At 37.8% G+C, this 27371-nt stretch overlaps 1 protein-coding gene and 1 pseudogene across 1 annotated transcript; one reads left to right on the forward strand and one right to left on the reverse strand.

Annotated features, from left to right (window-relative positions):
- Positions 1 to 14699: 14699 nt before the first annotated feature.
- On the forward strand, positions 14700 to 16889 carry LOC120209498 (annotated as a pseudogene).
- A 4588-nt stretch (positions 16890 to 21477) lies between these two features.
- LOC120209482 (calmodulin-like protein 3) lies at positions 21478 to 21952 on the reverse strand. Its single transcript, XM_039208478.1, has one exon. The coding sequence runs from the start codon at positions 21937 to 21939 to the stop codon at positions 21478 to 21480; it is 462 nt and encodes a 153-aa protein (XP_039064409.1). The 5' UTR covers positions 21940 to 21952.
- Positions 21953 to 27371: the final 5419 nt, after the last annotated feature.

Here is a 27371-nt window from a genome sequence, read left to right on the forward strand (position 1 = left end):
GAGATATAGTTTAGACATTTAGTTTTGTATTAAGCCATAATTTAATTGATTCATGGTATTTACAGCCTGCACTATAGCCACAACCTGGGTGTTGACGCATTGCCATTAGCCAGCATCTCTTCCATTTGATGTACCCTGTAATTACCTCAAAATTGCACTTTAATTAGAATCTTTCCCACGGGGACGCTAGGCCCATTAGGATTATCAATTTCAAAAGTAATTGCTTCAACAACCAAAATTCTTTCATATCATTTCCAATTTTATAATGAGAAAATAACCTCAGTGACCAAAAATCCCATATAATATACGATTTTAACCAACTTTTTCCGGATTTGCCAAAATGACCAACAAAATCGCAATGCGATCGCTAATTCGTAACGCGATCTCCATTATCGCAAATTCGCGTTGCATTTCGCATTGCGATAGTTGGAAATCGCGTTGCGATGGTATACAATGTCGTTGCGATTTTCCCAATTCGCAATGCGAATAAGTAAATCGCAACGCGAATTGGGAAAATCGCAATGCGATACTGACTATCGCAATGCGATACTTACTATCGCAATGCGATAATACAAAATCGCAACGAGATACTGACTTTCGCAACGCGATTTACATAGCGCCATTCGTATTAACGCGTATTTTTTTTTCAAATTCCAAACACGAATTTTTTCTTAATAAATCGGAAACTGAACCGTCCACAGTAATCGCAACTCATAACCTCAAACCCAAAAACACAACACTCAGTCCCATCTCCATCTCTCACTCTCTACGGTGAAATCCGTCCCCATCTCCGAAGATTTCCGTCCCCATCGCCGGCGAAATCCCTCACAACCATTCACAGTCAAAAATCCCTCACAATCATTCAGAAATGGAAAATCAACCTCCGAGGGTTAGTTTTTTTATTTTTATTTTGAAATTTTTGCATTATTTTAGGTTTTTCATATTGAGATTGATGATAAGTTTACTGGTAATTTCAATAATAGATTAACCATTTCACTTAGATTTCTTATTAAATTCATTCGATTGCTGCCAATACTGCTAAACTGTTTAGCCTGTGAAGTTAGTATTTGTCTTTGCTTTGTCTTTTGGTTGAAGTAATGCAGAAGAAGAATAGTTTCGAGAATGAAAATTGCAACGCGGAAATAACTATCGCAACGCGAAATAAAAAACAACATAACGCGAAACAAAAATCGCATTGCGATTTTTATTTCGCGTTGCGATTTTCATTTCGCGTTGCGATTTTTATTTCGCGGTTGCGATTTTCATTTCGCGTTGCGATTGTCTGGTCGCGATAGTCATTTCGCGTTGCGATTCTCTCGTTGTGATAGTCATTTCCGCGTTGCGATTCTCATTATCTCGTTGCGATTTTCATTTCAACCAAAAGACAAAACAGTGTTGCAATTTTAGTTTCAAGAATAAACTACTATTTATGTTTATTGTTTTGTTTTTGGTATATCTTGACAGTGTAATTTTTGGTATATCTAACTTGGTATGTTTATTGTTTTTTTGTAGAAATTTTTTTCGGCTTCATTGACATTAAGGAATAAAGTTAGCCTAGCCACTACAATTGCTTCGAAGCTTTCACCTGCACAAAGAAAATTGTTTGAAGAAACTTGCTTCGGGCCATGGCTGAGAGTACAGCATCCGGGTGGAGATGCTAGTTTGACCCATTTGTGGCTTCAGACCATGACTAGCGATCTACCCGACAGTATACAACGTGGTGAGGAAGAGATATGGTTTCATTTTCCACCGGCGTATACTTGTTTTGGGCGGAAGGAGTTCTGCTTAATCACTGGTCTACGATTCGGACACGATGATGTAGGCCGGTACACTCGTCATATCACCCGCCCATCATGGTTATCCAGGGTTTTTCCTGATGAGTCAATAGAGAAGCCGAACTTACACGTCGACGACATGAAGAAATTGTTTAATAAGAAAGATGGTTTTACTCGGATGAATGACGTCGATGTTGTCCTAGTATGCCTTCTACTACTTTTGTATGCCGGCTTTTTAGGCAGAGAGGCCAGACAACCTATTCCTCAGGAGCTAATATTATTGGTAGAGGACCTAAATGCATGGAATCTGTTTCCGTGGGGTTCGTATATATGGAAAGCTACCTGGACTAAGTTGTCGTCTGCCTTTGATGACCGCAAAAGTTTGCGGGGCGATGGGTCGAAATACACTTTGTCAGGCTTTGTTTGGGCCTTTAAGGTAAGAATTTCTATATAATGTTTTCAAAATTATAATTAATTATTTAACAATTACTAATGTTTGTTATTATATTGTTTGTAGATTTGGATATTCGAGGCCTTTCCCGCCATGAAGACATATGCAATAAAAACTTCAAATGATATTCCCAGGGCTATTTCCTGGAAGAGGAAACGTCTGTTGGATTGGGAAGACTTAATACCATATGCGACAATAAATAATGTAAGTTAACACAAATACTATCATATATAAACAAGTTATTAATATTAGATGTTTAACTTTGTTTGAGTTTTTATATTTTTAGGAGGCCAACATTCCATTAATGAGACTGACACCCACGGAGGCTGAGCTTGCCACTGATTGGTGGCAAGCTAGTCAGCGTTTTCTTGATGGCACGAATGATGAGCAGCCTCCACTTCCTCCACTTCGAGAGCCATCACCTCACCTAGAGCCATCACCTGATCGACCCGACTATACACCTCTACAACGAGAGCCATCACCTATCCCGTCACATCATCGAGCCTCTTCTCCACCATCACCTCATGATAGGCGACTGACAAAGATGCCACGACTTCTATCTCCCTATTCTCCACCTCCACGGGATGAGTCAAGGGAGTTACGTGATGAGGTCAATGCCTTGCGTGAGGAGATCGGTACTCTACTTGATAACGATGGTGCATGGCGTGTGGAGGTGTCTACTTTACGTGGTGAGGTTGCCGCTCTACGTGAGATGGTAGTATCGTTACAGAATAAGGTTCATACTCTACGCAACGAGGTAAGTTTAAGATTTTCCATATTTAACTTGATGATAAATTTACTCGTAATTTCACTTAAATTAACCATTTCACTTAGATTGCTTAGTAAATTTATTCGGTTGCTGCCAAAACTGCTAAACTTTTTACTTTAACACTGTGAAGTTAGTATTTGTCTTTGTTTTGTCTTTTGGTTGAAAGTTTGAAATATATTTATCTTTGTTTTCACTGTTTAAATATCATGTCTGTTTATTTACTGATATTTGTATTTTTATTTAGCGGACCGATAAGGTGGATGCTTTACGTCGGGTTTTTCTTGCACGACAGAGTTCACGCATCAGACGGCGTGCACGTGCTATTAAGTCTTCGTATACCCCAATAGTGCGAAGACACCGCAAGAAGAAGCCCGACTTGCCTATTATCCCTCAAGAGTCCACTCCTATCGTTGAAGAGGCCCCTATCATTCCTCGAGAGTCCCCTCCCACCGTTCAAGAGGCCACTGTCATCGTTGAAGAGGTCCCTCCCACCATTCAAGAGCCCGATTCACATGGCGTCATATGTAGGATTCTTGAGAAACCCTCTGACGTGCCGGACATGATGGATTCAAGTTGGCTCTCGTATGAGTTACCGGCCAGTACCATACTGGTATCTGAAGAGGAGAGGAAACAACTACCGGACACAATTCTGGATAACACCATTTGGGCTAAGACCGCAGTTGATTTTTATCTACATGAGCGAAGCCAGGGGTGTTTCACTGACATATGAAAGCTCAATGATGATATCTATTTGTTGCTTGATCGGTCTTGGTGGGGCGTATTATTAGGGGTCGAAGACAATGGCTATTTCGATGGAGGGGTAAGTCTTATATTTTTCTTATATTTTCATTTGATTATTTTTTTTGTAAATTTATGTAAGTTACTAATATATGTCTTTTTTTGTAAAACAGCATATCGATGTGTGGGTGTCACGTCTTCTAATAATTAGGAAACTTAAGGAAAATAAAAGAAATACACGGTATACAATTATGCCGACGTCTTTTAACGCCGTTCACTTGAAGAATCAACGAGATGAATCATTTGCGTTGGGCAATGGACAAGCTAAACTTTATCCTGCATGGTGGGAGGTCGATAAGGTTAGTGTTTATTTTAGATTGAGTTTAAAGGTATTCATAAATAAGTGCGTAAATGAATGAATTATTACTTATGATTGCAGGTGTTTATCCCTGTTTTGGAACGTAACCATTGGCTTCTCGTCGAGCTTCAGATCCCATCCCTTAAGGCAATAGTATATGACAGCATGTTAAATTACATATCATTGGCTGATTTAAGAGATATTATTAAGGATGAGCTCTTATTTGGCTAAATACTTGGATGCGATAAATTATTGGACTCGTTCTGGAAACAAGAAGCCAAAGAAGCTCAATATTACAGTTAGCAGAGACGAGACCGCACCACAACAAACGAAAGGACCCAGAGGGGATTGTGGTCCTCTCGTATGCTTGGCGTTGGACCGTTTGATCACAGGAAGTATAAAGTATCTACCTCCTACCGATATAGATAGAGCTGCAGTAGGCTTGTGGTTTCGACATTATATGGCTAGATCGATATATACGAGACGCTGCCTACCTGCATCCGCGTTATAAAAATGTCCATAAACAATTGGTATGTTTATAGGCTTGTGGTTTGAAAATGTTTGGTTAAGTAGCTAGAATTCAATAATTTGCTGTTTGTAGGTTTTAGATGTGTAGAAAGTGTTGTTTGAGCAAATGTTTGGTTTATGCAGGTTAATCTCAGAAGTGAGCTGCGTGAAAATGATGTATGGCTGCAAAAGTTGATTCAATAGTAGAAGTGTTATTTTCTCTAATAATTATTGCTTATTTTTTGATTGTTTAATTGATTTGTAAAAGGTGATTTGTAAAAGTTGATTTGTTTAATTGATGTTAACATAATTCTTATTTGTGCTTGTTTAATTGATTGAAATGTAATGGTTGATTTTGTTGATTTCAATCTGCATTATGTTGAAGGCAAAAAGTACTATCGCAATGCGAAATGAAAATCGCAACGAGAGAATCGCAACGCGAAAATGAAAATCGCAACGCGAAATTAAATTCGCGTTGCGATTTTCATTTCGCATTGCGATTCCCTCGTTGCGATTTTCATTTCGCATTGCAAAATTAGCGTTGCGATTTTCATTTCGCATTGCGATAGTAATTTCCGCGTTGCGATAGACATTAAGATGATTGCCTATTAAGTGATAACAACTGGAACAGATCATAGCAATTTTCAAACTCAAGTTACCAATACATGCCTAACTGAAAATATTAAAAGTTCTCACATAAAATCTACATAATACAACGTTTGCATTTAAAAATCACCTAAGTTAACAGTCCCAAAAGGTGAAGCCAGTTGTGATTGGGATTTTAAAGATGATTGCAATTTTGATTGCCTTTTTCTTGACACCATATGAGCTTTGGATTTTGATGATGATCCATATTTTGGTAGAGGAAAAGATGATTGTGATGGCACTGGTGATCCACATGTCAACCTTGTATGACCACTTTCCTTGCACCGACTACATGTCGATCTCTTCTTCTCTTCACCCTTAGACGGTATACGATCGTGACTTTTTGGTCGGCCAGGTAGCCTTCTGTCCATGGCTGGTGGCAAAACTGTTTGTAAGTCATCTGGTATGTCCCACTCAGAAGGATGTGAAATAGGGTAGACAATCTCGGCATAAGTCTGTCGATATACTTCTGTAGTGTAGCAATCCATAGCGTATGTGCTTGAATCATCTTGGTCTAGATGAAGAGCAACTTTTATAACATGGCCACACGGATAACCAGATGTTTGCCATTTCATACAACTACACGTCCTTGCATTTAGATCGACAAGCCCATTTAAGTTATTATCCAGTACTTCAAACAAAGTGTTTGAACATGGTTCAACTCTCCATGATGTTGACTTCACAACACGTTTCGTTATCTTTTTTTCAGTCCATGGTGTAACACGATGTTCCAATGTTCCTGTAAATTTAAATAAATAATACTTAGTAAAATATATGATAAGTTACGAATTCAAAGAAATAATACCTGCATGGTTTCTTTTCTTGTAGTACCATTGTTGAATAGAGGCTCGAAAAAACTCCATTAACATAGTAATGGGTAATTTCCGGGAATGACGACTTAGAGCGTTAATTGATTCTGCACTATTAGACGTCATGAAACCATATCTTGCTCCAAGTTGATGTACTCTTGACCATCTTTCAAACCTGACATCTTCTAGTGTTTGAGCACACTGAGGCAAAACACGTCTTAAACAGTTTATATGCTTATTGAAATCCACTTCCCGATAAGCCTTTACAACCTTCCAGTATATCCATTTGTGCTTTTTATACCAGCAGACCTTGATTTTAGATTTCTATACAAATGAACACCACAAAGTCCATGAAAAGCATCTGGGAAACACCTTCTAACAGCGTTGTCAATTGAGTTTGCCCTATCGGATATGATTTTCAGATTGCTAATAGGACCTATGCAATCCCTAAGATGCCCCATAAACCATGTCCATGAATTAGAGGTTTCAGATTTGCCAACCCCGTAAGCTATTGGCAATATCCCATTGTTAGCATCCATGGCTACTGCTAATAAGTTTACTCTAAGGTATCGACCTTTCAAATGTGCTCCGTCAACTATAATAACTGGGCGCATGCAAGTAATAAACGAACGAATCTACAAAATAATATACACAAGAAATAATCATTTAAATGTGAAATGCATGTAACTAACAGAAATGAGTCAACAGAATTATATTGATTTACTAACCGCAGCACCAATGGTGATAAACAACAACTCAAAGCGTCCATCTCTATCTGTTTTGATATGAGTTACCGACCCAGGATTTTTCAGCTTTAAATTGTGACAATAAGCCGGCAGTTGGGCAAACGATGCTTCTGGCGACCCCCTCAACAATTCCAAGGCATAACATTTGGCTCTCCAAGCTTGAGAATATGATATACTAATCTTGAACCGAGCATTCATGTCAGTCATAATTTCATGTCCCCGATATACCCTGCCATTCAAAAACATTAACTCAGCCAGAAAACCACCCAACACCTTTTTGTTTGCCTGTCTATGGTGAGGAAAAACTTGGGTTCTTGAACATGTATGTTTATCAATAAAAGTCCTAACTTGAAACATTGCGCAATCTTTTATCCTCTTTGTAATCATACGCCACGTACAGTTTTTGTCAATCGTACACCTTGTTTCGAAACGATCTTTGCTTGATTTGTTAACTTTTAGTTGATAGCCATCTTCCACACATTTCGTATACAAAGCTATCTTCAAGTCTTCCTTTGTATCAAAACAATCATCTTTCTTGATACGAATAACTTTTGTGTAACAATCAACTGCTTTCTTTGCCAACTCTTCTTCCGGTAACTGAAGTAATTCTGGCATATTCCAGTTATACTCCCGTGGCATTTTCTTTTCTTCGGGGACTTTTTCTTCTTCTTTTTCTTCTTCAGGATTATATGAATTACAGAATGGATGTTCAACATGTTCATTCATAGTCGTAACTTCCTCCTCATTATCATCAACAACATCTTCCTCGGCAACGGGTGTTTCATCATCAAAATTCGGGTATTGACCAATATCAAAATCATTACACGCAGGGTCTGTTTCTTCTTCTGAAACATCATCAAAATCCGTGTATTGACCAATATCAAAGTCCGGGTATTGACCAAGATCAAATTTCGAATACTGACTAGTACTCACAATTTTTTCTCTTGGCTCATCATCGTCTAATTGGTCAATACGAAAACCGGAATTTGGTGCTGAAAGTTGATTTGGATTTGGATTAGAGAAAGGCTGTGGGTTTTGAGACCCACTTAGTTGATACTACCCGCTACTGACCCAACAATACTACTTCTAGGTTCAACAACATACAATGTAACATCATCACTTGAAACATTAATGTAAGCAATGAATCGTTCAACATCTTCATTGTCGGTTAACAAATAAACTTTACCATTTCTCTGATAAGATAGCCTAAATCCACTTAGGGGCTCTAAATTCAATTTCTTTGAAACACGTAACATTAGGGTTTCATAAGTTAACTTCTTTAATGACAGTTTTAGTTGAAGATTCATGGGTAAAGGCATATATTGTAAAACACCATGAACATTCTCCCATGACCCTCCAAAACACAAATCTATCCAAACATGATCAACATTAGATGATTTCATGGTTGTAACTAAACAAACGAGATGCGAAACTAAGACCTGTTGCCGGATGGGGAAGGATGTCGTTGGATATAGGAACGGATGTCGCCGGAGAGAGTGATAGATGAGATGGAATGAGTTGCGATTTAGGGATTTAGGTTATAAGTTGTTGCTGCTGCTATATATACACAAAAAATTTGGCTTGCGAAACTAAAACCTGTTGCGAACTTTGAAACTCGCATTGTGATTCTGTATTATCTCGTTGCGAAAGTCAGAATCGCGTTGCAAAAGGCAATCATTTGACCATCGCAATGCGAAATGCAAATCGCAACGATAGAATCGCAATGCGAAATGAAAAAGGCAACGAGGATTAACATGCATAAACTTTTAACAATTATTGAATTCTAGGTACTTAACCAAACATTTTCAAACCAAAAGGAGTATATATGTTAACAAAACTTGCATTATGTGTATTTTATGTGTGCACTTTTAACATTTTCAGTTAGGCATGTATTAGTAACTTGAGTTTGAACATTGCTATGATCTGTTCAGTTGTTATCACTTATTAGACATTCATTTGACTATCGCAACGCGAAAATGGCTATCGCAACGCGAAAATGGTTATCGCAACGAGAAAATCGCAATGCGAAATGAAAATCGCATTGCGATTTTCTCGTTGCGATTTTCATTTCGCATTGCGATTTTCTCGTTGCGATAGCCATTTCGCGTTGCGATAGTCTATTTTGCAACATAAAGCAGATTGAAAATCAACAAATCAACTATTACATTTCAACACAAATTATGTACACATCAATTAAACAAATCAACATTTACAAATCATCTTTTACAAATCAATTAAACAATAAAAATATAATAATAATTTTATTTCTTCATCAATTATTGAATCAATGAATCAACAACTTTGTGACCCCGTACATCCATTTCACGCAGCTCACTTAAGGATTAACCTGCAGAAACCAAACATTTGCTCAAACAAGACTTCCTACACATCTAAAACCTACAAACAACAAATTATTGAATTCTAGGTACTTAACCAAACATTTTCAAACCAAAAGAAGTATATATGTTAACAAAACTTGCATTTGACTTACCAATTAACAATGGACACTTTCATAACGCGGATGCAGGTAGGCAGCGTCTCGAATATATTGCTCTAGCCATATAATGCCGAAACCACAAGCCTACTACAGCTCTATCTCTATCGGTGGGAGGTAAAAACTCTGTGCTTCCCGTCGTCAAACGCGCCAAGCAAAGGCATACAAGAGGACCACAATCCCCTCTGGCTTCCAGCGATTGCTGTGGCGCGGTCTCGTCTCTGACAACTGTGACATTGAACTTCTTTGGCTTCTTGTGTCCAGAATGACTCCAATACTTAATCCCATCCAAGAATTTAGCCAAATGAGAGCTCCATCCCTTGAAAATATCTCTCAAATCAGACAGTGATATGTAATTGATCATGCTGTCATACACTATTATCTTCAGGGATGGGAGCTGAAGTTGGACGAGAAGCCAGTGACGACGTTCCAAAACAGGGATAAACACCTGCGATCATAAGTAATAATTCATTTATTTGCGCACTTATTTATGAACACCTTTAAAAAATTTTAAAAATAAACACTAACCTTATCGACCTCCCACCATGCAGGATAAAGTTTAGCTTGTCCATTGTCCAACAAAAATGATTCATCTCGTTGATTCTTCAAGTGAACTGCGTAAAAAGCCGTCGGCATTATTATATATAGCGAATTTTTTTTATTTTTCCTAAGCTTCCTTATTATTAGTAGACGTGACACCCACGCATCGATATGCTGTTTTACAAAAAAATACATATATTAGTGAATTACATTAATTTTTAAACAAATTAATCAAAATCATATATACAAATATAAGACTTACCTCCCCATCCAAATAGCCACTGTCTTCAACCCCTAATAGCACACCCCACCAAGACCGATCAAGCAACAAAAACATTTCATCGTTGAGTTTGCTGATGTCAGTGTAACACCCTTGGCTCCGCTCATGTAGATAAAAATCAACTGCGGTCTTAGCCCAAAGGGTATTATCCACAATTGTTTCCGGTAGTTGTCTCCTCTCCACTTCAGATACCGGAAGGGTACTAGCCGGTAACTCATACGAGAGCCAACTCTCATCCATCATGTCCGGAACCGGTGGGGGTTTCTCAATACTTCGATATATTACCCCATGTGAATCGGGCTCTGGAATGGTGGGAGGGACCTCTTCAACGATGACAGTGGCCTCTTGAACGGTGGGGGGAATCTTGAGGGAGAATAGGGGCCTCTTGAACGATTGGAGGGGACTCTTGAGGGATGACCGGTGAGTTGGGCTTCTTCTTGCGGAGTCTTCGCACCATTGGGGTGAACGGAGACGTAATAGCACGTCTACGCCGTCTGATGCGTGAACTCCGTCGTGCAAGGAAAACCCGACGTAAAGCATCCACCTTATCGGGCCGCTAAAAAAATTAATACATAAATCAGTAAATAAACATACATGATATTAAACAAAGACAAATATGTTTCAAACTAGCATTGTATTCACCCAAATCATTATTCTATCATAGTTCACAAAATGCTCAGATAACATTCCAGAAGTAAGCACTTATATAAACATTTAAAAGGACAACATATATAAACATTCCAGAAGAAGAATAGTTTACTTTCGCAACACGAAACTTAAAATCGCAACGCGAAATGACTATCGCAATGCGAAATGAAAATCGCAACGATAAAATCGCAACGCGAAATGAAATCGCAACGACAAAATCGTAACGCGAAACACAAATCGCATTGCGATTTTCATTTCGCGTTGCGATTTTGTCGTTGCGATTTCATTTCACATTGCGATTTTGTCGTTGCGATTTTCATTTCGCATTGCGATAGCCATTTCCTCGTTGCGATAGTCATTTTCGTGTTGCGAAAGTAAACTATTCTTCTTCTGCAAATTGAAACTTGAATGGATTGCATTACTTCAACCAAAAGACAAAAACAAAACCAAAAACAAATACTAACAAAAACAGTTTAGCAGTATTGGCAGCAACCGAATGAATTACGAGTATGAAAAATCTTAAACTTACCTCGTTGCGTAGAGTATGAACCTCATTCTGCAACGATGCTACCATCTCACGTAGAGCGGCTACCTCACCGCGTAATGTAGACACCTCAACACGCCATGCACCATCGTCTTTGCGTAAAGTACCGACCTCCTCACGCAAGGCATTGACCTCATCACGTAACTCCCCTAACTCATCCCGTTGAGGTGGAGGTGGAGAACAGGGAGATAAACGTCGTGGCATCTTTGCCGATCGCCTATCTTGCGGTGATGGTGGAGAAGAGGCTCGATGATGTGACAGAATAGGTGATGGCTGTCGTTGTGGAGGTGTATAGCCGGGTCGATCAGATGATGGCTCTGGGTGAGGTGATAGCTCTGGGCGAGGTGATGGCTCCCGAAGTGGAGGCTGCTCATCAACCGTTCCATCAAAAAACGCTTACTAGCTTGCCACCAATCAGTGGCAAGCTCAGCTTCCGTGGGTGTCAGCCTCTGTAGAGGAGTGTTGGCCTCCTAACAATATAAAAGCTCAAACAAAGTTAAACGTGTACTAGTAATAACTTGTTTATAAACATATGGTAGTATTTATGTTAACTTACATTATTTATTGTCGTATACCGTAGTAAATCTTCCCATTGCAAGTTCCGTTTCCTCTTCCAGAAAATAGCCCTGGGAATATCATTTGAAGTTTTTATTGCATATGTCTTCATGGCGGGAAAGGCCTCAAATATCCAAATCTACAAACAATATAATAACAAATATTAGTAATTGTTAAATAATTACTTATAATTTGGAAACATCATATAAAAATTCTTAACTTAAAGGCCCAAATAAAGCATGTCAAAGTGTATTTGGAACCATCGCCATGCAAACTTTTTCGATCATCCAAGGCAGACGATAACTTATTCCATGTAGCTTTCCATAAATACGAGCCCCACGGAAACAGGTCCCATGCATTTAGGTCTTCTACCAATTTGATTAGATCATTTGGAATAGGTTGTCTGGCCTCTCTGCCTAAAAAGCCGGCATGCTAAAGAATTAGAAGGCATACTCGGACAACGTCGACGTCATCCATCCGAGTAAAACCATCTTTATTATTCAAAAATCTTGTCAGGTCTTCTACGTGTAGACTCGGCCTCTCCAGCTTAGGAAAAACCCGGGATAACCATGATGGGCGGGTAATGTGTCTAGTGTACCGACCTACATCATCGTGTCCGAAGCGTAGACCGGTGATTAAGCAAAACTCCTCCCACCCAAAACACGTATACGCCGGTGGAAAATCAAATCATATCTCTTCATCACGACGTTGTATAGTCTCTGGTAGATCGCTAGTCATGGTTTGAAGAAACAGGTGTGTCAACATCGCATCTCCACCGGGATGTTGTACTTTCAGCCATGGCCCGAAGCATGTATCCTCAAACATTTTTCTTTGTGCAGGTGAAAGCTTCGACGCAATTGTTTTGGCCAGGCTGACTTTATTTCTCAAGGTCAATTGAGCCGAATAAAAGTTCTACAAAAACAATAAACATACTAAATTAGATATACCAAAAACTACACTGTGAAGATATACAAAAAACAATAATAAACATAAATAGTAGTAGTTTATTCTTCAAACTTAAATATGCAACACTGTGAATTTCGTATTTGTCTTTGTTTTTTGGTTGAAGTAATGCAATTCATTCAAGTTTCAATTTGCAGAAGAAGAATAGTTTCTGAAAATGAAAATCGCAACACGAAAATGAAAATCGCAACGCGAATTCGACTATCGTAACGAGAGAATCGCAACGCGAAACTAAAATCGCGTTGCGATTTGCATTTCGCGTTGCGATTCTCGGTTGATTTAATAAGCAATCTAAGTGAAATGGTTAATCTATTATTGAAATTACCAGTAAACTTATCATCAATTTCAATATGAAAAACCTAATAATAATGCAAAAATTTCAAAAAGAAAATAATTAAAAAAACTAACCCTCGTTGGTTGATTTTGTTGATTTTTCATTTCTGATTGTGAGGGTGGCTCTGAGAGATGGAGATAGACGGATTTCGCCGGAGATGGGGACGGATTTCGTCGGAGATGGGTGAGAGAGTGAGAGATGGAGATGGGACTGAGTTGTGATTTTAGGTTTTAGGTTATGAGTTGCGATTACGGGATATACTGTGGACATTCAGTGTTCCAATATATTAATATTCGTGTTTGGAATTTAAAAATAAAATACTTGGCCAGGATACTAATGGCGCTTTGAAAATCGCATTGCGATTATGTATTATCGCGTTGCGAAAGTCAGAATCGCGTTGCGAAAGTCAGTATCGCGTTGAGAAAGTAAGTATCTCGTTGCGATTTTTTATTATCGCATTGCGATAGTCAGTATCGCATTGCGATTTTCCCAATTCGCGTTTCGATTTACTTATTCGCATTGCGATTTTCCCAATTCGCGTTGCGATTTACTTATTCGCATTGCGAATTGGGAAAATCGCAACGATACTGTAGACCATCGCAACGCGATTTTCAACTATCGCATTGCGAAAATGCAACGCGAATTTGCGATAATGGAGATCGCGTTGCGAATTAGCGATCGCATTGCGATTTTGTTGGTCATTTTGGCAAATCCGGAAAAAGTTGATTAAAATCGTATATTATATGGGATTTTTGGTCACTGAGATTATTTTCTCTTTTATAATTTACAACTTTGATTGATGCGCATAAGTATATATATGCATCTCTTTTTAAAATATACTTAAAGATATACTAAAATTCAAATATAAAGCTCTAAGGATCCAAGACTCCATCATTATTTTCTTTCTCGGTAAATATGATTTTATTAAGTATTTAACCGAAGAATACTAAGACTTAGATTGTGTTTCTTGTTAAAAATCTTCCTAAATCTATATGGAATAAAAGAGTACAACACAACTAGGTGAAAGCTATACTTAAAGATATATTAGCAACGCAGATGCAACTATTTGAATATCTTTCTTCTAAAAAGAACAATATTCCTTTTTACGAGTATACTATTAGATGAATTTAATACAAACCATATTCTTTAATCAATTTAAAACTTGATTGGATGACCAAACTTGAGCACCTAGATAACGAAGGCTCTGACTAACATATTGGTTGCCAGTTCAAAGCTCCAAAATCAGAAAATAATTTTTCCACACGTTTTGGCTAGGTTGTTAAACAATTGGTATGCCTAAGCTGTGGCCTGCTCTTAATGTTAAATTCTCGATATTGTAGGGGGGGCGTTGACATCTTTGTCACCAAGAAAAACTACTTCTTTACGTTAACTAAACACACCAAATTATAACGAAAGTTCCACCATGAAAACCTCGCTGCTGTTCCTAGATAAATTGAAGCTCCATCTCCTTTGCCTCTCACATTAACTCTCCTCTTCATCTCTACTCTTTTTTCTTATTGGATTATTTAGTGCTTCAATCGACATGGAGCGTCTTGTTTTCTTGTTAGCTTGCTCTTTGCTTCTTCTGGTGGCTGATTCAACAGTCTCTGCTGCAATAGTGGAGCACACATTTAGTGTAATCGTCATGGCTTTAAGCATACACTTCACGTTCCTTTAATGATATTTAAGGCCATATTTGATGATTTTTTAATGATTTTTAATGTCCCTAAGCTTATAATTTGAGTTTGCTTGCAGGTGCAAAATTTGACTCTTACTAGGCTATGCAATCGCCAGGTGATTACTGCAGTAAATGGTAGCTTCCCTGGTCCCAGAATCCGAGTTCGAGAGGGTGATACACTGATTGTTCATGTGTTTAATAAGTCACCTTACGACATTACCATTCACTGGTAATTTACCTTCATGGAAATGACAGTTGAATTCACTATTTCATATGTTTTTAACCATTTGCTGATGATTGTTCAACCAGGCATGGGATTTTCCAGATACTCAGTGGCTGAGCTGATGGACCTAACATGGTGACACAGTGTGCAATTCGCCCCGGAAGTAAATACACCTACAAATTCAAAATCATTAAACAGGAAGGAACTCTTTGGTGGCACGCTCATGCCTCAGTGCTCCGTGCCACCGTGCACGGTGCACTCATCATCCGCCCCAGAACCGGGAGATCTTACCCGTTCCCTAAGCCCTACAGGGAAGTTCCCATCCTATTAGGTATATATATATCTACTGGGAAACTAAGATTTTTACATTATGTTCCATAGGGCTCTACGTTTTTTAGCTAACAAAGAGCAATGCCGGTTGCAGCTGAGTAGTGGAATGCTAGTATCGTCGATATCATAAACGAGGCATTAGCCCTTGGTCGTGGTCCGAACGTCTCCGATGCTTATACGATAAATGGATGGCCCGGTGATCTCTATCCATGCTCTACAAACCGTAAGTGTATGAAATTATATATCGTCAATGCATCGAATATAAATCTTTAATTTAGTTATATTATTTTTTATAATCAGAAATGTACAAGCTTAAGGTGGAGCGAGGAAAGACCTATCTCTTACGTATTATCAACGCTGCACTCGATAACCAGCTATTTTACAAGATAGCCAATCATAATATGACTGTTGTGGCTGTCGACGCTTGTTACACCAACCGTTATGTCACCGACGTGGTGGCTATCGCCCCGGGACAGACGGTTGATGTTTTGCTAACAGCGGATCAGCCGATGGGGTCGTATTACATGGCCGCAAGAGCTTATGCAAGTGCATTTGGTATAATACCGTTTGATACTACAACAACGAGGGGTGTGATCGTCTACGACGGTGCACCGTCTTCAACAACACCGCTAATGCCGGTCTTACCGGCGTTCAACGACACCCCCACGGCTCATAAGTTCTATAGCAACCTTACTAGTTTGGTCGGCGGGCCTCATTGGGACCCTGTCCCGGTTAAAGTGGACCACAAAATGTTCGTCACAATCGGATTGGCGCTCCAAGTCTGCCCATCAAACACAACTTGCCAGGGTCCAGTTAATGGAACGAAGCTCTCGGCCGCCATGAACAATCAATCCTTCATCCCACCTACTGGCTTGTCGATGTTGCAAGCCTTTTTCTTCAACGTCGGAGGAGTTTACAGCACTGATTTCCCGGCCAAGCCACCGGTTCAATTCGACTACACCAACGCAAGCATTAACAGCAACCTGCCGCTGCTATTTGCTCCAAAAGGAACCAAAAGCATCAAGCTTAAGTTTAACTCCACCGTGGAGATGGTTTTGCAGAACACGGCTATTCTCGGAGTGGAAAATCATCCGATGCACATCCATGGCTTTGATTTCCATGTAATGGCTCAAGGGTTCGAGAACTACAACCCAGCCACAGATGCAAGCAAGTTCAATCTTTTCGACCCCCAAATGCGCAACACTATCGCCGTACCTGTTGGAGGATGGGCTGTCATCAGATTCGTAGCCAATAATCCAGGTTAATTTTCAGTCAAAGATTCTTATTTAAAAAGCATCGGAAAGATATTGAACTCAAGCCTTGTTCTTGTTTCAATTCATCTGAGATGTGCAGGTGTATGGTTTATGCATTGCCACCTTGACGCGCACTTGCTGATAGGACTGGCCACTGCCTTCGTGGTTGAGAACGGACCAACTCCGGAAACAACCTTGCCTCCGCCGCCAGCGGATCTTCCACAGTGCTAGACATTATTTTATTTATATATGAAACTATTTATTTTAAAATAGGATAGGATATTTAATTATTTATTGTGTGTGAGTAATTAAAAATATATAAAAATATACTAGAAGAATCGAATAAATAACATTAAATCTTAAAATTTAAAAAGATAGAAAAATAGGGGCACAATTACAAGATGAAAAAACGGGGGCCCGGGCTCCCCATAATATTTCTTTTTAGGAAATGGCTCCCCATAATAGCCGGGTCTGCATGGAGGACGTCCTTTACTTGAGTTTTTCATGGTCTTCACATGTTGCTAACGTCGCTTCTCACCCAACCGTTCCCAAGGTTCGTCATGTAGTGCCAATAATGTGGAACACTCCTCCCAGTCATTGGTTTTGCCTCAATACGGATGCTTCGGTTGATACTAGAACATGTTTTAGCTCAGTTGGGGGTGTGGCCTGATCAACTGATGGAGCATGGCTTTTTGGTTTTCACAAATCAATAGGTGTGACCACTCTCCAAGCTAAACTCGGGGGTATTTATATTGGATTATAGGAGGCATGGAATCGTGGTGCTAAATTGTTGTAGCTTCAATCGGATAGTTTACAGGCAATACATCTTCTTAATAAACTGAATGCTGGATGTAACTTGCTTCCTCTTGTGCGAGCCATTTCGCTGATGTGTTGCTGTAGCTAGTATGTTGAATTTCTTTGGGTACCCCACGAAGGTAATATGGTTGCTGATGGTATGTCAAAACTTGCCCTTCCCATAACTATGTGATGCGCAAGTTCTCTCACACTCCCACTTCCATTCTTCAGTTGGTAGGGACATCGTTGACCCTCCTTATGTCAAATTCGATGTAATTGCTCAAGGCTCTACGCCTCTTTTCTATTAAAAAATATTATTTCAATTCATCTAAAATCTACATGTGTATGGTTTGTGCATTGCCACATTGACGACCACTTGTCAATGTGATGGCCACAACCTTTGTGGTTGGGAATGGACCAACTCCGAAAACCACCCTACCTCCGCCGCCAATGGATCTTCCTACATGCATTAATATATTAAATTTTAGGATAAACTACTAATTTAGTACCTACACTATCAATTGTAGTTCGTTTTAGTACTTAAAGTTTTAATTTTTTTTAAAACGTTTAATTTTTGTTTCATTTTAGTGTATTACTATTAAAAATATAATGATTTTAGTACTTAAACTATCAATTTTGGTCCGTTACCTAAACTTTCAGTTTTTTTTCCAAAACTTAACGTTAAATTTTGAACAATGATACTAAAATGACACAAAAATTAACTTTAGGCATGGATTTAAAAAACTTAAAAGTTTAGGTACTAAAACATATCAAAATTGATAGTTTACGTACTAAATACGTAATTTATCCTAAATTTTAATGATTTCAATATAACAATTTTAGTGCCTTATATTGGAATGGTATTATATCATATATTATTTATTTATTTTCATAATAAATAATTTAAAAATTCTGTTGTTGAATGGTCAAAGGATCATTATATATATTTTATATTATACAAAAATAAATAAAATAGGCCTTCGCATCAGCATTTTAATAGAAAACACAACTCTGATCACCAGAGTAGCAGACAGAAGGCAAAAACATAAAGAGATAATAACCGTATCGGAGGGATTGATTTTGGGAGAACATCAACAACTTGTTCAGCTGAAGAGACAAAGTTGACCAAAAATTGACCTGTTAAAATCCTTCTGCGAACAAAATGAACATCAATTTCAATATGCTTGACCCAGGAATGATGAGTGGAATTAGCTTCCATGGAGACAGTGGACGAGTTATCACATCAAACCATTAGTTTTCCTTTTAAACCCATCCCAATTTCAGCAACCAACTGTTCTATCAGTATCAACTTAGAGATAAAATTAACCAAACTCCTATATTCAGCCTTAGAGGTTGACCCAGTCACCACATTCTATTTCTTGGAACTTCACCCTATAGGATTTCTACCAGGATAAATGAAATAATCAGATGTTGAGCGATGATCTTCAATACATGCAGCCCAGTTGAAATCTGTATAACTTAGGCAGTTTTGAGGTTTGATAAAAGAGACCATGCTCCAATGGTCCATAGTAATACTGAAGTATACTCTTGACAGCTTCCAATGTGATTGATATGGACTGTTCATATATTGGCTAACTTTGTTTACGGCGTAAGCAATATGTAGTTTTGTTAAGGTTGCATATTGTAGGCTTGTAGCTCTCCTACAATACTTTTGTACAAATGGACATCACCAAATTCACGCCCATCACCAGCTTGAAGTTTGAAAGTTACAACCATAAGTGTTGGAGTAGGAGTAGATTTAGATATGTTGGCCTTAGTCAATAATTCTATAACATATTTCCTTTGATTAATGAATAGCCCACCATGCTGTTGAATTTCCATTCCTAGGAAGAACTCAAGCTTTCCCATACCCTTCAACGAAAATTGAAAATTTATTTGATCATCCACTCTATTAACATCATTTATTTTATCACCGATGATGATGATATCATCAACATACACTAATAACAACATTCTAGAGTTAAAAATAAACAACGAAAAATCAACCCTGGAAGCAACAAATCTCAACTTGGTTGTGAGCATGGTAGTCAAGGTTGTATATCATGCCCTTGGAGCTTGTCGAAGCTCATAGATTGTTTTTTTAGTTGAAAAACAAAATTTTCAGCACGAGGATTGTACTGTTCAAACCCGAGGGCTGACTCATATAGATTTCCTCAGCTAACTCCCTATTTAAGAAAGCATTGTTTATGTCTATTTGCCTGACAGTCCATCCTTAAAGAACTGTTGCTGCAAAAACAGTTCGAATGGTAGTTGCACGAACTATTGGACTGTGTGTTTCCCGAAAATCACATCCTATACAGTTCGAGAATACTCTTTCACAACAAGTCGTGCTTTGAACCGATCAATTGAGTTATCCTATTTGCGCTTTATTTTGAACAAGCACTTGCACCCAACTGATTTCCTTGCGGGGGCCAGTGTGTGTAACTCTCATGTTCCATTTCGCATCATCGCTGAATATTCAGCTTACACGGCCTCGCGCCATTATGGATGTTCAAGTGCCTCAAAAACAATTGAAGGTTCTGTCACACTTCCAGTAGCATAAACTTTTGGTTTGAAAATGCCAGCTTTCCGTCTTATTATCATTGAGTGAGTATTTGAACCGATGTGGTATATGATGGTTTAGTGGACCTGAATGATAATATGGATGATGAGGAAGTAGTGTGAGTGGATGATAATGATGGATTATGAATTGGTGATGGTGAGAGCAGAGTGTGAGATGGAAAATGTGATGAAGGTGATGCAGGTAGACTTATGGATAATGGAAAAGGATTATGAGGTGAAGATGAATTACAGATTGATGGTGATGAAGGTAGGGTGATATGAGGTGGAATATGTGATGAAGCTGATGAAGGTAGGGTGATATGAGGTGGAATATGTGATGAAGATAGACTTATGGAGGATGAAGATGAATTGCAAGAAGTGGAAGATTATGAAAGTGGTGAGGAAGAAAACGCGAGAAAAGCAGCGGCATAAGGATCAGGATCATTTGGCGAATGATATCATAACAGAAAATACAATTCTGGTCACCAGAGTAGCAGACAATGCATCATAACAGAAGGCAAAAACATAAACAGAGAAGAACGAGAGAGAAGTTATTGTTTTTTTATCATACAAAATAATATGAGAACTTTAAGTTTCTAATGCATCTCGTGAAACCAGATTGACGAGAAAATCTGGAGCTTCATCGAATAGGACTTCTCTCAAAGGTTGATCCCGACTCATCGCCGCCATAGTATCAACAATTTGGTTATTCTCCCTTCGAACATGATAAAGCTTCACCTCCCATGCATACTACAAGAGAACACGAATAGCATCTGCAATGAAATTTCCTTGCAACGCCAGAGAATCAAGATTAAGAAGATCGCAAATCTCCAAGCTATCCAATTCGACTTCTATCTTTCGAAAGCCCAAGCTCCACACGTGCTTTAGTTCATCATGTAATGCCCAAAGTTCAGCCTAAAATGGTGAGCATACTCCCAAACTTCTCGAGAAACCAAGGATATCCATTCACCCCAACCATTTCGAATAATTCCACCACACGCTGCAGGTCCATCTCTTTCTCTAACCGCACCATGCATCAACATTTACCCTAGCCCAACATAGGAGGTTTCTTCCATTTGACGGTATGAAATCATTGTGTGATGTTGGTTTTACAACAATAACAGGATTTGCAGTCACCTTACGTACTTCTTTATGCATATTCAAGAAGCTATCAAGTAATGGGATAGTTTCCACATACTTTCATCAAAAATCCACATGTTTCTTCTATTCCATAATGGCCAGCAGATAATATTTTCTAATACCTTTTTTGTAAGTTCAAACAAAATATTTCAAGGATTAGAGGAGTTGAAATCATATAATTTTTTCTTTGGCACGTAAACATTGCAAACTCTTACAATAAAAAGTTATTAGAATCCTTCTTCCACTCATCTTTCCTTTTCTTTGAAATCATCCTACAATATATATACACATACACACGTATATACATATGAATACACTATAATATTTTTGTATTTTTCAATTAATAACTTGATCTTAAGGCAGCAAATTCATCGCCTTTCATCATCTGCTTGAACTCCATAAAATTAACCCTACCATCTCCATCTGCATCCACCTTTGTTATCATCTGCTTGCAACCCGCAATAGCTTTTCCTTGCTTCAACCCTAACGATGATAAAACCGACGCCAACTCTTCAAATGTGATGAATCCATCTCTGTTTTGATCGAAGACGTTAAACGCTTCCATCATGTCTTCTTCTTCATTGTGCTCATTCGTTATCATTTGGTATAAAATGCTGAATTCGTCAATATCCACGAAACCATCTCCATTCACATCGATGCTTTCGATAATTTGGCTTACTTCCTTGTCAGAAATAAATAGACCTAAATTCTCCAGCGAATCGTTAAGCCCTTCTTTTGTGATCATGCCATCTTTGTTTCTATCAAACATTTGAAATACCCGACGAAGCTCAACTTGATCCATTTCTTTCGTCGAACAACAAATGAAAACAAAATTCTTACCAAATCACAAATTCACCAAAACCTTTTATAAGCAAGTTCAAAAGAAATTAAATGGTTGACAAATAATGAACAAAACGGAGAATGTCTATTATGGTTTACAAATGTTAGTAGGCCTGTAAATGAACTGAACGTTCAACGAACCATTCATGAACCGTGCGGCGAAAAGTTCGTTTATGTGCGTTTATTTATTAAATGAACGAACATGAACAAGATTTTGTGTTCGTTTAATTAAATGAACGAACATGAACATATGTCTCGTTCGTTCATTTACGTTTGTGAACGTTCGATTATGTTCGTTCGGTTATGTTCGTTTATGTTCATTCATTTATGTTTAACCCAATCTTTTTAAATCAATTTTGGTGACCAATTTGTAAGTATCTTAAAAATATTAATTAATCTGATTAACCCAATTTTATTTGGAAAACCCAACAATATTAACATGATTTAGTTCTTTTTGAACAATCCATAAGCTGCATACCCAGCACCGTCAACATCCACTGCATCGGAACCCTATGTGACTGCGCCACCAGCTGGTTATCCGATGAGCAAAGAGGAGTCCCAGAAATCGGTTGCTTTCGAAACCAAGTCCAAAGGTGATGGATTCCGGAAGGGATGTTAAGTATTAAGCACCGTTTCTTCTAGTCAAATAATCTTCTTTTCTTTCATTTATAATGGAATATTCGAATTTACAAGTAAATAGTGATCAACCAACAACTCAAGTCAACTTACTTTGAACTCAAGAACCCAATAATGGTAAGGCCTTATTCCATAGGTTGAGAAGTTCTTTAACGCGTTTCATCAAACAAATTTTGTGCGCCATCCGAATATGGAAGTTTAGCCAACCTACTTCTCTCATCTCCCAATTTTCAACTTCTACATAGCACGAAGCTAAGGACATGTTTGTTTGATCCCCAAGGATTAAGGTTGACAATCACATGAAACACAATCTGTGTTCATCTCGAACTATTGTTGAAGGAGATAGGAAGAAAGAAAGTGGAGGAACGTTATGCAATCTCACATCAGTAGCAAACAAGCAACTCGGGGTTGGTAACTTATATAAAAGAAGATGGGGGATAATAGATTTAAGCATCTTTGCGCTTGGGGCAATGTCAAGTTTGAATCGAGCTTCAATCGAGCTCGAGTCTCGAGTTTTAATCGAGCTCTTAAATTTTTTTTGAGTTCGAGCCTTTTCGAGTTTGAGTCGAGTTTCAATATTATATTTCGAGTTCGAGTCGAGCTTGATAATTTTAAGCTCGCGAGTTTTCGAGTCGAGTCGAGCTGACTTTGAAAGTTTTTGAGTTCGAGTCGAGCTCAGCAATACTCGAACTCGACTCGGCTCGTTTACACCCCTAGGTAGGGTCTCCAACGTTTATGTTCGTGTTCATTTATGTTCGTGTTCGTTTATGTTCGTGCGCGTTTATGTTCGTTTATTTATTAAATGAACGAACATGAACAAAAAAAAATTTGTTCGTTTATGTTCGTGTTCGTTTATGTTCATTTATTTATTAAATGAACGAACATGAACATACCTCCGTTCGTGTGCGTTCGGTTCGTTTACAAGCCTAAATGTTAGTGAAATGTGAGGAAGGAAAGGTGTTTTTAAAGGATGCACAGTTAAATAAGTATAATTGATTCAATGGTTGGGGTTTTGAGCTAATTTTCGTGGGTATGAAAGGCTGTTTTAGTTAGAAAGTGGTTGATTTGGGCTAAAATTAGACATTTCTAGATGCACCTATGTTTGAATATGTAAACCTTATATTTAACAATTCATATTAGTAATGGCATGTATAAGTGATCATTATTTTGTTGGTCATAAGTATATTATATGTATGAATCATTAATGTGCTATGATTCTATGTATACATGTGTAATACCCTAATTTTGCCCGAACATTTCAAGTCGAGTTGAAAACAATCAAAAGAATTATTTGAAGTCGTCTACATCGATTGTTATTTAGTTCAAGCAACACGGGTGGAAATATTGATCGGGGACTCGTTACGTTCAACAGTTGGGTTCATACTAACTTAATGAGATCGCAAATATGCTTGGGCTCAATTTGCTCTGTCAAATTTTGGGATTGCCATTGATGGAAGACACAAATCGAGTGTGGTCTTAAGTATACAATTATTGGTGTTTGGAGTATAGACTATTGGGCTTTCGAGGATCCTAAAACCATGCAGTTAAGAACAGAAACGTACAAACATTTACAAAACCCGAAGTAACCCAATACCCATTTCTTTCAAACCCATTTACATGTCCAAAGTCGATCCAATTCCCCATCCCAAAATTACAATACAAATTTGAACCAGTGACCCTTAACCCATTACAATCCATCCCGTGGCCCATGTTACCAAAGCCTAATCTTACAAGTCCCAAACCCGATATGAACCCACATATCAAAGCCCAACAGAAAGCTTGACCCAACATTGTGACTTCGATCATCAACCGGATCTCCAGATCAGCAAATCCAGCATGCAAAAAATAAAAAAAAGTAAAGAATTGTAATTTCGTTTGTTGGTTTTTGATCGATTTCTAATGGGTATAGAACCCAAAATATGGAGCGATGTAAAGATGTCTTCCCCACCCATTTTTCAAATACACGAGGAGCAATACGAAGCCTTGTCCATCATTTTCCTTTTCTTCCCCCAGAAATCAAGCATCAAGCATTTTTTCCCTTCCATTCGAAAGTGCTAAGCAGTTACCATTTTTTGGCATTCATTCGAAATAAACTGAACAAAGAGGAATAGGGGGTTAGTTCATTACCGTATCCGAGAGTAGAGATTGTCGCCGAAAAGGGAAACGCGCGGTCGATGCCAGGGTTTTAATTAACGTTTGCTGTCACGTTTTCGGTCGTGTCGCTTTTACCACGGTTGTAAATATAACGGATGTTATTGCGGTCATTGCCGATATCGCGATCGTGAATTTTTTTTTTGAAAGAGCTGATTTTTTTAATAAAAAAACCTATTTTTAAAAAAAATAAAATAACTGAATAATAGCGGAATAGCGGTCTGCTATTGCCGCGATTGACCGCGATCCGTTAAATTGCAACCGTGATCCGCCGCTATTGGTGTGATCCCACTTCACACCGTTATTTTCAACGATTGCGATTTCAGACATCGCCGTGACCGCGATATAATAGTTGCGATACTGCTATTTGAAACCCTGATCGATGTCCTTTTAGATAGGATTGTGTGTTGGTTTAGGGTTGTTTGTTGAGAGTTTAGCAAGGGTAGATCGATTTAGGTGAACTTGGTTAGATCTAGACGATTTCGACCACCGCTGGTGGGGTTCAGGGCTCGGTAAAGTTGGTGTAAAACGGAGTTCAGTGGTGTTTAGTCTCTCGGTTGAAGAGCAAGAAGAAGCTAGAGGAAAGAGGCTGAGGTTTAGGTTAGATTAGGCGTCGTTTAGGGTCTTAAATGGTGGCCGGAGTTGAATCTTCATCGTTAACTGCATTTGAACGGCAATGGTCGGAGTTCGAGGGAGACTAAGTATCGAGAGTTTCGGTGGCCTTTGGTTCGATTTTGATTCATTTTGGGGTGTTCGGCGGTAAATCAGTCATCGTTGATGGGGGTCAGTGGTGTCGTGTGGGTCTCTGTGAGTGGCGCCGGTCAAGATGAAGAATAGAGGGTGAGGGAAACATAAGAGAAGGGAGGCGGGTGAGGAAGATTAGTTTAGATTTAGGGTTCACTAAACTATAAGTAGGTATTTATGTAAATTAATTAGGGTAAATTTGCAATTAGTCCTCACACATTTGCAGCACATTTACATATTAGTCACATGTTTGATCGTTTTGACTTTAATTTAATTTAGTTTGTCCTGATTAAGCAATTTTCCGGTTTTGTTTATTAGTTATATAAGACTTATAAAATTCAAATAATCACGTTTAGGTGCTATGAGATTTACCGTGTATTTACATTTAGGTCATTGTCATAATTTCAATTTTGCATGTTAATTTACCTTTACTTCAATTTAATCACTATTGTTAGAACTTGTATAATTAATTTAGAATTCAATCCCTAAACATTTTTGTAAGTTTTAATTTAATCACTATATTAATAATTTTGTTAATTAACCCTAATATTATTTTAATAAACCACCTTATAATTTTTAAATTGTTAATGAGTTTTTTTATTAATTTTTTTTATTTTAACACATTTAAACTTTTATTTATTTATGCATGCTTTTTTTATTAGTTTTAATTACTTCTAATTTCTTTTCTTTAAACTTAATTCTTTCTTTAATTTATTAGATTTTAGGGTTAACCTTTAATTTAGGTTCTTCTTAATTTAATCTATAGTTAGAATTATAGGCTTTAACTTTAGCCTTAGGTTTAGATTTCTCACACTTTAGTCCTTTAATTTAGGAAGTAACTTGAATTGGTACTCGTATTAAAATGCTTGAGGGACCATATTGATTACTCATTTCAATAATTGATAAATAATTAATTAGGATAATAATTAGATCCTTAACTTTAGACTTTTCACTATTTAGTCCTTGAACTCTTTAATTAGATATTCATTTTACGTAAATAATTAGATTATTAATTAGAGCCTCCATTTTATGATAGATTTCACTTTAGTCCTTTAATTTAGGGAGTAATTTGAATTGGTCCTTACATTAAAATGCCCGAGGGACCATTTCGATTACTTGATTCAATAATTGGTTAAAATAAACTAGATTTAATATTAGAGACTTCGTTTTTAGATTTAGTCTTTTAGGGCACTTTAGGTTAGAGAAAACCTTAATTAGCTCACATAGTATAATTATGTCCTTAAAATAATTGTGTGGTTGCAATATGATTTTAAAATAATAAGCAATGTTCATTTATCAATGAATTAATAGTGTATCTTCCGCGAAATACTCAGGGGGTGACCATTGATAATTCTCGAAGTAAGTTAACATCCTTTTCAAAACCAATATCATGATTTCTCAAACTTTAAGGCAATGTTTGTTTACTTTTATCAATGACGAAGGTTTCACATTAACATGCTCAAAGGTGATCGTCATCGGTATTAGTAAACTAACATCATTTTCTAAACTTTGCATCCATGGTGATATTTTAGAATAAATAAAGTCCCAAACTCAAAATTTCCAAATTTTAAATATAGGTTAATCTACTAGGTACCAATTTATGGGCGCTATGGGGTGATAACCCTTCCCCACGAGTAAACGACCCACGAATCTATTTTTTGGTTTTTGCAAACCCAAATTTGGTATTTTTGATAAAATAAATTATTTTATTAAAATTACTTGATTTTTTATGTTCCAATCTCACCTTAAAATGATTGGTGGCGACTCCCAACATTTTATTTCAAAATCATTTCAAAAACTCCATCATTGTAACTAGTCAGCTTTTCCTCCGAAGGGTCGGTTGCGACAACATGTATATAAATG

The sequence above is a fragment of the Hibiscus syriacus genome, unplaced genomic scaffold, assembly GCF_006381635.1.
Source record: "Hibiscus syriacus cultivar Baekdansim isolate YM2019G1 unplaced genomic scaffold, ASM638163v2 tig00018999_pilon, whole genome shotgun sequence".
NCBI lineage: Eukaryota > Viridiplantae > Streptophyta > Magnoliopsida > Malvales > Malvaceae > Hibiscus > Hibiscus syriacus.